This window comes from Balaenoptera acutorostrata, chromosome 1 (assembly GCF_949987535.1).
Source record: "Balaenoptera acutorostrata chromosome 1, mBalAcu1.1, whole genome shotgun sequence".
NCBI classification, from domain to species: domain Eukaryota; kingdom Metazoa; phylum Chordata; class Mammalia; order Artiodactyla; family Balaenopteridae; genus Balaenoptera; species Balaenoptera acutorostrata.
Window position 1 is genome coordinate 51,118,065 of NC_080064.1, and position 14,026 is coordinate 51,132,090.

At 41.5% G+C, this 14,026-nt stretch overlaps 1 protein-coding gene across 12 annotated transcripts in view; it reads left to right on the forward strand.

The window, feature by feature from the left end:
- FGGY (FGGY carbohydrate kinase domain containing) overlaps window positions 1-14,026 on the forward strand; it is a 434,091-nt gene that overhangs the window by 321,424 nt on the left and 98,641 nt on the right. For all 12 annotated transcript variants that reach the window (XM_057531672.1, XM_057531675.1, XM_057531680.1 and 9 more), the window contains one exon: window positions 12,008-12,082. In XM_057531672.1, coding sequence (XP_057387655.1) covers window positions 12,008-12,082 — 75 coding nt within the window. The remainder of the gene's footprint in view (window positions 1-12,007; window positions 12,083-14,026) is intronic.

The following is a 14,026-nucleotide window of genomic DNA, read 5'->3' on the forward strand; positions in this document are numbered from 1 at the left end:
ACACTCATTCATAGAATGTGTACTTGGTGCCTACATTGTAGCAAGTACTGCTAAAGTATAATCCTTACATTCATGGAGCATATTTCAAGGGAGGGAAGCGCTTGATAAAATGTTAAGTTTAAAAAATACGTAACATCTAGAATGTCAAGAAAATCCCAGTAGGACAAGAACCATATATGATTTTTTCTTTGGGCTCCTGAAATATTTCTCTGGGTACATACTAAGTGCTTAATACGTACTTATTGATAATTGATAGTCAACATGGAGATAATAAGAGGTCATCTGTTGGTTTAGAAAAATTATACATGTGAGCAATCTGCTAATTCTAAATGAATTAGATCACTACTGACTCTTACTATCCCTATGATCAGTATTTAAAACCAGTCATAATGTCCAGGTAAATGAAGATAAGTTTCTATTTTATTATAATATGAGTGCCTTTGTTCATCAATGAATTAACTAATTATTTTAACAAATGCAGGCCCTGTTATAGTTGGTGGGGGATATAAGTAACTAGACACAACTGCAGCTTTCAGGAGCACTGGTGTTTTGGTGGGGTCGGGGAGGGGAGGCAGGCAGAATATATAAACAGGCGATGGGGATACAGGGTCAAGCTCCAGGTGCCACTCACTGTCCAGCGCTCCTTAGACGTGTGGAAGATGATGGCCTAACATGGTCTCAGCACTCAGGAAAGGCTTCAGATAGGAGGTGACATTGACACTGAGTGACAGAGGGAACAGGGTCTGGGACCAAGGGAATCATAGCATGTGCAGTGTTCTAGAGGGGAGGAGAGCATGGCGTGTGAATGTTCAGGATTTTTTTATATCGTTGTCTAACCAGTGATAGATTGCATTTAGCATTTTATCTAGGTAATTAAAAGACCTTCTCAGAGAATGACTGACCGCTCCCTGTTCTCCTTCTGCTTCAGCAGCATCACACTCTTTCTCTCCCCTCTGTTGGCTCTTTTCTCTTACCCTTGTTAGACATTCATCCATTCAAAAAATGCTTATTGGTCACCTACTACGTGCAGGCCTATGCCAAGCTGAGGGAACACAAAGAAAAAAAGAAACTGTACCTGTTCCAAGTTCACATGAAAATGGGGGAAATAATATTGTACATGTGTGAGAGTGTGCGTATGGGTGTATGTACATAATGTATGGTCCCTATAATACAGACATCTATACAGGCCGAAGGAGGTGCTCAGTAAATACTTGATTTTGAATTTTTTTTTTAGGTGGCATTTGGGCAGCAAACCCCGATGCAGCCTTTCTCTGCTTCGCTTGAAAATACCTGCGAAGATAAAAAAAAAAAAAGCATAAACTCATTCTGACTTTAACAATTAAGATGACTTTCAGCTAGGAAAACTAGAATTGACAATCTCAGAGAGAATCTGGGAAGACCTTCCAGAATCTAAAAGACTAAATGTAACTTGTTTGATAATCATAATATCTGACATGAGAACAAAATAAACCACGAGCCTTGCAAAAGTTGAGACCTCTCCACTTTCTGGTCCCTAGCTTAAAAATGCAAGTTCCCTTTAAGCCTAAAAACAGAGCAGTCATCCCTCTACTCTGCTGCTGATGATTAAGGTTTTTTGTTCTGTTTTGTTTTGCTTTTTGGAAGCAGCCAGTGAGTTTAGTTTCCCAGAACTCCTCCGCAACCCGGACCTTATCTTCCCTTTCACTTCAATCCATTAGAAAACTGCCAACCCAAGTAGACAACTGGGCTGGAAGTCTGATTTAGAATGAATGGTGATGCACTGCAGCTCTAAGGACCCTGAATCAAACTCTGTTAAAGGGGCAGAGACAGGGAAACCCTGTGAATTTGAAGGAGGGGTGTAGTTTTGCTTGTCTACCATCTGTTCTAGGATTAGAAAGCAGGGCAGTGGTGATCCACCTCAGGGCAACAGAGGGACACAAAATAAAAACTGCTGGACTCTGGGAATTGGCAGCTAGCTATAGATCTAAAGAGGCAAATCCAAGTTACAGTTAGTGGGGCTGAGAGTAAATTGTGTACTGTATGCTGGGAAACTCTGAATATGTATAGTGCTCTAGTTAAAATGAATTTAAAAGATAATAAAGTGAGTCCATTAGGAAAAACATGTTGCACACAAAGAAAAAGAAATACCATTTTGAATACCATTTTGAGGCCTTAAGGGAAAGGCCTCTTAAAATTTACTTACTACTGAAACCAAAAGAAAATATTTTAAAACTCCTTTGCATATTCAATAGGATTTTTTTTTTAAGCACATCTCTATGAAAGAGAGCAGAAACTTATTAGGAAAAAAAATGAGTTCAGATGGAAAGGCAATGGAATGAGGGGAAAAAAAGGAAATGATAAAGACAGCTAAAAATACAAAAGCAGAATTAAAACTTGCATTGAAGGTTTTAATGCAAAACATAATTTTTACTGAAGAAAATAAGATCAGAGCTGTCATAAGACATAGTATATATTTTAAATTTATAAGAAAAAATTTTGATGTAGGGGCTATGGCTTATTTTCTTTTTAATTTCACCCGTGCTTAGGTCAAAGATAGGCACTGAATAATTGCCTATGGTTAAGCAGTTAGTTCAGTCTTCACTTGTCAAGTGAGGAATGAATAGTGTGACCTGCTCAAGGTCACAACACCGAGAAATAGCAGGGCTTAGATGAAAACAGGAATCCCGACTTTTAGGATGCACACTCATGAGCCTCCCTTAACTCATATCTCTGGACTTCACGGAATGCCCTGACTGTAAAAAATGAGTCCCCGCAGTTCCATCATGCCTGGTTTCACACTGAACCACGTTCCTCAGCCCAGTCCCTGCTCCCCTGTCTGACCACCAGCCTTCTCACTCGTTCTCCCATTTTTCCCCTTACCCTGATTCTTGGATTTAAGCTCTGACCCTGTCTCTTCTCAGTAATGGTTCTCTTTTTCTTTCCACCCTCACTGACTCAGATTTCAAAAGTAATCACCACTCCTGGTTTGACCTGGCTCTAAACCTTTCCGCTTTAGGTGCCTACCCTTATAAGTAGGAACAGGGCATACCCCAGGAATCCTTCTATTAGGATCGATAGAATCATTTTCTTTTGTCTGGTAAGAGTTGGCTCCCTGCCATGTCACTAGCTGTTTCATTTCTCCATTGGTGATGCATATATTGACCTGCAGCATTGGGCTAAAAAGAGGTGGCGGTTATGGGGTGGGCAACTTCATAGTATGCTTAGACCAAGTAGCCATCAGTGTAAATATTTCTCCTTGCCACTTGATGAATGAGGCACGGAGAGGTAAGGGCTGTACATATGATGTTTGAAAGAAGCAGAGGCTTGGGTAATAGCAATCAGCCACAAGACATTTAACACCAGTGATTCTAGGTTCTTTAAAAACGAAACGAAACGATGCTTTTTAAAGAAATACGACGCGGTCACACATAAAGAGATGAAGCTAAATACCACCAGGAATGGTTGCATGTTTTAGATAGTTTGTGTATGTGTGATTGTTTTTATTCTGAATGGTTGGTTAGATAGCTTTTACTCTAGTGAAACAGTAAAGTGAGCCCAGGATTTGAAGCCAGACCTGTATTGGCATCCTGGCTTGGAAATGTGCCAGTCGCGTGACCTCTGAGGTTAGCTCTGTGAGGTCTGTCTGCTCATCAGTAAGCGGGTGCGGCGCAGGGTCGTTGTCAGAATCAAACGGAGAGACTGTCACACAGCGGACAGACAGCAACAGCAGCTGCTTTTGAATCTGTAGCTCCTGCTGAGTGGCCCTTACTTGCATGTTTACAAGATGGCCTTTGAATCCCGGGCAGCCAATCATGAGCCGTCCACCTTAGTCCCAGGACCAGTGGGGCCTACCAGTCACGGAGGTCACCAGCCATGAACAATCAGCTAGAGAAGCTGAACAATCACTTGGTCCATCACAGGAACCAAGTTTCATACAGGTGTAGAGATTAGTCTTCTCTACTTAAGTATTTAAGTTCTTGGCCCTCAGTTTCCTCAGCAACACAGTAAGCAGCTCAACTTTGGTCCACCTTACGAGACAGCTAGAGCTGTAGGAGTTGTGAAAGAGTCCTTGCCTCCTTGTGTACATGACCAGTTTTTATTCTCAAATTAATATGACCTCTTTGTTATGGTGGTGCTTTTTGAAAAGTTCTTTTCCTGAAATGCCCACTCAAAGAAATAAATTACCTCAGAGATATATCAGGCCGTGAGAACACACCATATTCACCAATTGGTTGAAACGTGTTTTTCCTGCTTCACTTTGCAAGTACAACACTACCCAGAACGGAAAGTTATTTTCTGGTTCTTTGAAGAGCTGTGATTTCTAACATAAGGCCATATGCTGCTCAAACTGCTAGAGAGGTTGAGTGCTGTTCCAAGCGTTCTTCAAAGCAAGCACAAAGCAACGTGCATGTGGAAAACTGGGAGAGAGTCAGGAAAGAAGCGTTAAGAGATCTTAGCCAGTTCCCAGAGTGACTCCCAGCTAGAGACAGGCATCACTAAACAGAGTCAGATGCGGTGGAGTCAGCGACTCGGATGAGTATTTGCAAGAGCTCAGGAGAAGTCAGGGGCTGTATCCCTGTGGCTTCCTCCGATGGGGAGATGGATGATGGAGCTGGAAGCTCATGGGCCAATTAAGCAGCCTTTGAGTGATATATTTTTAGCCTTGGAAACACATGGACTCTTTGATATGAGTTTGTTGATGTTTTTGTTATGATATAATGCTGTTTTTATGTACCGTTTTTTACATATTGTTTTTCCCTATGAAAAATTGAATCCTATAATGAAACTTAATATCCTCAGTATCGCTTAACTGGTTTTGGATAATGTATTTTTTTATTGAAGCAACTAATTTACCAACTGGTATTGTGATTTGTAATACGTGCTGTTTTTTCAGGGAACGTGATGTACCAAACACCGTGGTAGATGCTTTCCAAGCATCATCACCAACTTCCCTTACAACCCTGCAAGACAGTGTAGTTACTGCATTGAAAGGAATGGAGAATCTGAGGGTCAGAGAGTCTAAGTAATTTACTCAGAGGAGAAAAGACCAGAAGTGGTAGTAGAACCCAGTCAGTTCAAACCGAGGTCACTGACATTCTCTGAGAGGAAAAAAATTCAAATATGAAAAACTAGATCTTTATATTTTTGGCATTCCTTCTGCTCTGTTTTCAGTATGTCTGAAATATTTCTGCCTCATTTTAGTGATTTTTAAAAAAATGATTTTGCATTACAGAATCAGACTTTTCTTTTTTAGTGCTTTTTATCTTTGCTGTATAAACCAAACAACAAATAAAACTGGGGGTGAGAGGGGTGGTGTGGACTGTGGACAGGGGCCCTTCCCAAGGTAGTGTATAATGATAAAAGACTGAGGAGTGGGACCTCCCTGGCGGTCCAGTGGTTAAGACTTCACCTTCCAGGGCAGGGGGTGTGGGTTCGATCCCTGGTCAGGGAGCTAAGATCCCACATGCCTCGTGGCCAAAAAAACCAAAAAAAAAAAAAAAAAGAAGAAGCAATATTGTAACAAATTCAATAAAGACTTTTTAAAAATGGTCCACATCAAAACAACTCTTTTAAAAAAAGACTGAGGAGTGAATCAGGTGGAAGTCTGCCAGGAAGACCCCAGGAGATAAATAATGAGAAAGAATTAAGGCCAGAGAACCAAGGATGGGATCCAAGTTGGTGTGTAAGTCCAAGACAGGGTTAGATGACAGCAAGTGTGGACCAGGGCAGTTGACCAAAACAGCCTTGGTTACACTGGTGCAAACGTGTGTTAAAATGACTTAGATTTAGAGCATCAGAAGCAAGGCAGACCGAAGTGTGAGATGCCTGGTACATCTGGGAAACAGCAAATGGACTGGTGTCACCTGGTGTAGAGTTCACCAATAGAATAAAGTTGTGAGGAAGAATGTCAATCCATCATCCAGTCGTTGTATGTGTATTACTGTCTGTTGCTGCTATAATAAAATACCACAAACTTAGAGGCTTAAATTTATTATCTCACAATTCTGTAAGTCAGAAGCCCAAGCTGGCTCAACTGGTTTCTCTGCTCCTGTTTTCACAAGACCAGAACCAAGGGCTTTTATCTGGAGGCTCTGGGAATAATCTGCTATCAAACTTCCTCAAGTTGTTGGCCAAATTCAGCTCCGTGCAGTTGTAGGACAGAGGTGCCTGTTTCCTGGCTGACTGTCAGCCAGGGATCCTCAGCTTCGAGAGGCCACCCACATTCCTTGGCTCACTGCCCCCTTCCTCCATCGTCAAAGCCAGAAGTGGTGGATCAGGTCCTTCCCATGCTTTGAGTCTCTCTGATTTCCACTTCTACCTCATCTCTCCTGCTTTATTCTTCTACTGTATCTCTTGACTGACTCTTTTGTCTTCCTCTTCTGCTTTTAAGAGCTTATGTGATTACATTGTGCCCGACTGGATAATCCAGGATAATCTCCCTATTTTAAGGTCAACTGGCTAGTAACTAGTTCCACCTGCAAAGTCCCTTTACAGCAGTGCCCAGATTAGTGTTTGATTGAGTAATCAGGGTATGGGAACCTTGGGGGAGGGGGAAGCATCTTTAGAATTCTGCCTACGACATTGTGTTAACACATTTATGTGCATTTCCCATTTCTGGGTGAGTTTTCGGCAATGCCACGTGTCAGTGTCCATTCCTGATACTGATACCTATAAATATTTTCAGGGAAATTTGTCCCCCTTTCTCTTCCAGGCTGCTGACTATCTCAGACCTGTTCTCCAGTCCCTGGCCTCTATCCAGAGGTTTTCCAGAAATCTTTCTCTGATCCTCCTCATTTCCTTGCTGTCCGGTCATCAGCGCCTCCTGCATTATTGACTAAACAAACAGCATTTTTTTGCCCCTTTGTGTTCTGAAAAACTTTCAGTCAATTCCCTTGAGCCTTGGATACCCCCTCAAGCTCTGATGACCTAGAAAATCTCAGGACAGGGAATCCTGTTTTCTTGTCTTTTGTAATCTTTAGAAACCCCTTGAGATCTATTTCTAAGCCTTTTTTTTTTTTTTCTTAGCAACATATATAACTACTTAAATTCTTTTAACAACTAAGAAGGGAAAAACTTAGCTAACTAAATTACTGATATATTTGTTTATAATCTCAACTACTCCAGGGCATATGGACCTATAATTCACAATACCAAGGTTTAGGGCAATCATTTCTACAATTTATTGTGCATTAAGACCTTGTTAAAAATGCAAAATTCTGGGCCCACACCAAAAGTTCAGTCAATTAGGAGTTGGATCACAGGAAATCTGCCTTCAACTCAGATCCCGGGAAAGAGTTAAGAGATGTGCCTAAATTCGCACAGCTGCCAAGTGGCAGCAGGATTTAATCTGAAGTCCAGGATGAAGATCATCTGTCTTTCCTGTTCACAGAGTAAATGGAAGTGTGTAGGTTGATAAGGACTAAGGCTTCTCCAAGGAGTCCTTGCAAGTGAGTCTCCCACTGTCCTACTCCTGGGTGCTCATCAGGGGCACGCTGCTTCTCCACACTCCTAGACGTCCAGACCTTTCTCATACGATCCTGATGCTGACGGCCAGCACACTTTCTACCCTACGTTCCCCACCCTGTACAACCACTGGTCTTCAGTCCCCATCGCTAATACCCTGACAGTACCCACAGCATGTTGCAGGAGATTCTTTATTGCTGTATCCCAATTAATGAATGGGATTGAGCCCCTCATTGCAATTCAAGAGAAAGGCAGTGAACATTATTAAGAGAAAAGGAAAGAGAATGAACATTTATTAAGCACTACAAGTGTCTAGCTCTTGTCGATTTGGTACAGCTTGCTGAAAAAGTAAGACGCTGTGCAAACGATAACTCATTGAATCATTAAGCACCTTGAAGTATTATTATTCCTATTTTACAGATTAAAAAAAAAAAATGAGCCTCAGAGTGGTTACAAAACTCACACTGTCCTGCAAGCAATTAGAGGGAATGTTGAGATGTAAAGCCAGGTGTCTTACTCCAGAGCATATCGTCTTTCTATTCACCTACACTTCTCTTCTGAGCTCAGAAATCCCAATAGTATTTACATAAACATTTTATAATCATTATCTAGGAGGTTGAAATTATCCATTGCAGTTCGTATCTCTTTGGCCACCATATGCCGCTTTCACACACCTCTAAATATTAACTATGAGTGTTTTCTATTACAGTCCTCTTTTCACAATAACCAAAATAAATAAACTGTGCTTACCATTGCAGCTCTCCGTGGGGCTTCCCCACACATTTCACTCTCTCGGCCAAGCATTCGAAAGAGACACGCGCACATCTATAAACAAATTCCTTCCACTTATGCTTCCTTCCCACTTTTTCTTACTGATAGAGCCATTCAGCCTTCAGCCAAGGGTATAGGCTTCTCTGGCCCATCCCAGCTTTCTCACTGGTTACAAAGCTGCACCTCTCCCAGGACATCCCTGACATTCTCAGGGCACTCCCACCTTCATACACCATGACAGCTCCCTGAGGGTCCTCTGTAGCCTCCTGAGTGGTCCACATGGCCGGCACTCCTTAGAAAGTTCCATCTTGGGCTGAATGCCATTTGATTTTTGTCAAGGTGGGGCTGGGATTCCTGATACTTGAGAGAGAATCAAATGATCATCTGCCCTTCTAGTGTCTCCATTTGCAAATCAGGTAAGATGTCAAGGAAATAGGGATCCTGGACCATAGTAATTTCACAGTTTAGAGAGGTGTCTTTCACTGAGTCACATTTCAACCCCCTGGCTCTGGTGTTAGTGGTGAGGGAATGTTGGAAATAGCTATGGGAGAGCCATGTTTGCTTACTTATTCCCTTTCGATACTGAATACCTTCCATATGGTAGTCCATGTAATAAATTCCATCTAGAAATTCTTCCCAGGAATAATTTTGTCTCTCTTGAAGCATAGGTATGTTTCATTTGTCATAAAAGAAAGGCTATGTCATCCATTATATGTCCCTTTTTTGCCATAGCTACTAGTAAGCAAGCTCAAGAGTTAAATTTAGTGCTCATTTACACTGATTATCTCATTCTCAATTTCTGAAGAAAAGAAGCTATCTTCTCTTTTCTTCCTATGACTTTGAAGCTCTGAAGGCACTAGAAATTTAGAGAAGGGCCATGACATCTTTTTGCTTGAATATCAATACTTTGGGGAAGTTCTCATGCATATTTGCTGGGATTAAGGAAGCAAAATCTAGTGATATTTTACCCCTCCTCTCTTATGGGTTCTTACTAATTGAGAAGAATATCAGAGCCAGTTATTGTCAATACAGAGCCCTGGGGTTCCTAATAAATTAATAGGAGAATGCATCTTATATAAAAAGTCAAATTCCTCCCCTACCCCCATCACAGTTTATCCGCCTTTGGCACTCGGGACCCTCCTGTGGATGGACGTGTGTCTGCCAAGCAGATACACACCCAACCACGTGGAGGGTCACAGCTTGATTCGCATCTCACTGATGACCAGCGAGAGGAGGCCAGAGGCAGCCTACCTTCTGGGCTGGCTCTGGAGGAGAGCTCTAAACTGTGGCCCAATCAACTTTCCCAACAGACCACCAACAGAGATGCTGTTGAGGCCAAGCGAGTTTTGGAGACGAGTTAAAGAGAGACCATTTATGACTAGTGATCTTTACCCAGGACCAGTGCACACCGTGGGGCTAGTTGCTGACACGGGGCATTCAGCTGAGGGGGGCTTAGGGCAGGGCTGAAATCCTGTCCACTCTGCTCCTTTTTAAAATTCACTCTTCCAGACGGGATGCCTTTTGCATTTAGTCCACCTGGAGGGAGCACCTTTTTCTAATTCACACAAAGACTCCATATAAGCTACATATAAGACTCCATATACGCTACATATAAGTAGGGTGACTACTTTTACTCCATTCTCGTACAAGCCACTCCTCTGATGAGGAAGGGTAAGTGTGGAGTTTGGGGGAGGGGGAAGAGCATGCAGTAAGCAACTAGAAGTGATGGTCCAGTGTTTTTCTCCCTTGGGGCATGGAGGAAATATACCCCTCCACCTCTGTGAATATATGAGGGGCTGAGGTAGTAAATACTGTCCTCTCATAATTGTATAATATGACAGAGAAGGATAGGATGTTAGGAGAGAGAATGGTGTGCAGAAGGAAAAAGGAGCATTGAGGTGTCACTTACACATTCAACAAATATTAACTTAGCGCCACTATGTGCCAGGCACAGTGGCAAGCATGGGAGATACTGTGGTGAGTAACACAGTCTGTTGGAACACCTAGGTTCTGGCTTCCATGAACCTCTGGATTCTCTCTTAAGCAAATTATTTTCTCCTCTGTGAATTGAACTTCTATGATATCTGTGTTGCTCGTGTTCTCCTAGTTCTAACATTCTTATTGTACATTTAGGTCTCTAGGGACCTTTCTGAGAGATGTTCCTTCACAGAGTTATTGGCTGGGGAACATGCATCTTTAGAACTCCTTTCTGATTTCTCATTCAAAACTCTCATGCTCCTGTGTGTTCAAATCAAAGCCCTTGTTCTCACTGACTGGGCCCATGATCTGCCAAAAAAAAAAAACCTATCAGCAGGTAGCACTACTGAATTTAGGAATACCCACTTCAGCCAACTTAGATGAGTAATCAGAACAGCTGGAACACACGATGCTAAGTGAGGACGGGAAAGACTAGACACTGGCGAAGAAAGCAGGGCTGACCCCGGGCAGAATCACTCAGAGAACACAGGGAAGGTGCTTCTGCTTCAGAATGAGGGCAATGGGGGGAGAACTTTTCACATGATCAATTTGCATTTGAGAATAAGCACTAGCTCCCTTGTAGAGAGGAGCCGAGCGCCATTAGAAACAGGAAGATTTGATCAGGAGCTATTTCAGCAATCAGGAAGGATGCGATGGAGGCCTGAATTAAAGAGATGAGTGACAGTGCGGACAAAGAGAGGGGGTGGCTTCAAAAGAGATTCTGGAGCTCAAATGTATAAGACTTGGAGACTGATTAAATCCTGGAAGGGAGAGAAAAGTCAGGGGAAAGTGTTCCCAGGTTTCTGGTTTGGGTAGTGGAGTGGTATCTGTGCCCTGTAACAGGCCAAGGCTGGCCCCTTAATCCCTGCTGGGGGTGGAATCTGGAGAGAATAATAAATGGGGCTGGAGCAATGAAGGACAGGGACTTTGGTAGACCACTAGGCTCTCCTATTTTAGTACAGGCTGCATGTCACCTCCTCATTGAACTCAGGACCATATACACTGTAGGGCCTGAGAAAAAGTATGTTACGTGAATTAATTTTGTAATGAAAATCTAAAGTGAACTCTGGCGTTGACGCCCACCAACTTCAGACTAGGCTTGAAGAAACCAGCAGTCTTCACCCTCTAGAAATGTCCCAAGAGGACACCTTCGTGAATGGGAGACATGAAAGTGAGACTGTGAACAAGTCTTGAAACTACCCAAATCCAACATCCTGTTCAGTTCTGGAATCTCTCAGAAATTGACATACTCCATATAAGCATGTGGTTCCGATTGACTCTAATGGGATTCCCTGGTAAACCACAGATTCTAAATTATCCCCTAGTAGGTATCACATTTATAGTAGACATGTTATTTTACTCTGAATACCCCCTGGATGCTGGTCCACTGAATTCTGACAGTAGCAGAACTCGGAATAAGATCACCTTTTACTAGAATGCCACTGCTACGTGTTCATCTCTGTAAGCCAAAGAAAATAGGTGTTTGTAATAAAAGAATAATGTTTTTAAAAAAGAAAGATATTTAATTCCATGCTAAGAAATATCAAACACAATCTCCTAAAAAAAAAAAAATCTCCTTATAGTATTTGTTTTGTTTTTCTTTAATCCAAGGCAAGGCATTTTCTGTGGGGGAAGAAGGGATACTTTTTCCCAGGTCTGGAGATTAAACAATTTAGTAGTCACTTCACGTTCAGCTTACAAAAAGGGGATTTGCATATGAACTTGTTTCGGCAAGAAAACACATCCGAACGTGTTTCATGGGAACTATCTCTAACCATGGCGCCATCTCCTTCTTTTCTTCTCTTCATCCCTTCAGGTCACCGGATTGAAACTATCTCAGGACCTCGATGATCTTGCCATTCTCTACCTGGCCACAGTCCAAGCCATTGCCGTAAGACAATTTAATGCCATTTTTAAAGAGACTTAGATCTATGAACAAACTTTAGACCATATACTCCCCAAGATACATCATGTGCTTTTGTGTCAAAGATTCTAGGGAGCTTGCCAAAAATAGATGCTTGTCTGTGCAGAAGGAAATGCTAAAGGTCTTTACCTGCTTTACTAGTAGCCTCACATAGCTGAAAGCTAAAAGGAGTTAAAGTCTTTGAACATCATGCTTACTACCATCTATCTAATTTGTCTTCTAAGTTCATTAAATAGAAGCAAGCAAGTAGATGCCATGTATGCTTGCATTAAGAAGAGCTGGCGTTAAGATTGTCCAGATTTATAAAACACATGATATTGTTCACTTTGCGAAAGGATCCAGTCTGGGGTTCCTTTAAATAGTAAGCTTCCTTGGAGCATGAAAATGTTTATTTTTATAATTAGCTGCTTAAATGAGAGGGTTGGATGGTTAGCGAAGGAGAAAGGGGGGAATTTAAAGTGTTAGAAGCTCCTAAACTGAAGATCAATCAAAAATGAAAACAAACTCCTAGAAGCCCAAACATCATTGTCTAAGGACTCTTATTGTCTAGAGGTGATCCATGAGTGAGCTACAGAAGGGTTCTAAACCCTGAAATCACACACGAAAGTTTGCACGTGTGTGCGTGTTAGAAATTGCATTTGAAGGGAGTGGGTCATGGCTTTCAGGATCTCAGGGCTGGTAGGAACCCCAAAATAACAGTTAATCCAGTGAGGCTTAGCTGATCTGGAAATTGAATTGGGGACCAACAGAAAGGAGAAAATCAGTTCACTGAATTGAGAGTCAAAATTTATTTTTCAGAAATATACCTATTTAAACAAAGTACTTTTGTTTATTCATGCTATATGGACATATTTATATGCTATTCAATCTGTTTCTCCACATACCACTTTCATATCCTCATTGCTTCAAATAATAGAATTACATGCATTTTTTTCTGTATATCCATGTCATCAACAAAATTGCTTTTCTTATGTTTAGATTTATCCAGGTACCACGTACACACAATAAGAGAGCAGAACTGGCCAACTCAATTAGATTAAACAGTCCTTTTTAGCTTATAGACCAATTTGAATGTATCTTCCTGAAACAACTATCTTATTGATTTAATAGCCTGTCCAGTTCAGTAATATCAGTCAGCCTGCTTTATTTATGGTAACTTGATCAAAAAAAGACAATTCTGACATCTATCAAAATGGCGGGAGTTGACTACCATGAAAAAATGAAAATGGAGAACAAAAATACGCATCAGTAATAAAAACAGTTATTTAGCGATCCTGCTTTACCGTAAAGATAATAATAATATCGATAAATAATATAGTTTGGGGGTATTATGTGCCAGGAACTATGCCAAATATTTTACATACGTTATCTGACTTGACCTTATGAGGGAGGAATCATAATCCCCCTTCCGAAGATTAGAATCTAAGCCTCAATGAGGTTAATTAACTTGATCGGTTTCATACAGCTAGTAAGTGGCAGAGCTGGGATTTGAACCCACAGCTTTCTAAAATAAAACTAGGTACACGATGAATTGAGGAGCTTTTTTGTTTGTTTTTGTTTTGTTTTACTTTGAATTTTATTTACTTTTTATACAGCAGGTTCTTATTAATCTATTTTATACATATTAGTGTATATATGTCAATCCCAATCTCCCAATAATTGAGGAGCTTTTATTTTCTGATGTTAATATCACCGTGTGAAAAGTCTTGCAGTGGAATGAACCACTTGCATTAAAATAAATAATCCTGGAAAAGCAGAGGTGCGTGAGGCTCTTCCTTCTGAGTCCGTGCTAAGAGGGGGACACGAAGAACGAGGCCACACAGGATGAGCCAAGGGGCACCGTCCTGTGATGACAATCACTGGTCCCTCTCACTGACACCCACTCTCTGTGCCAGGCACCAAACAGGGTAC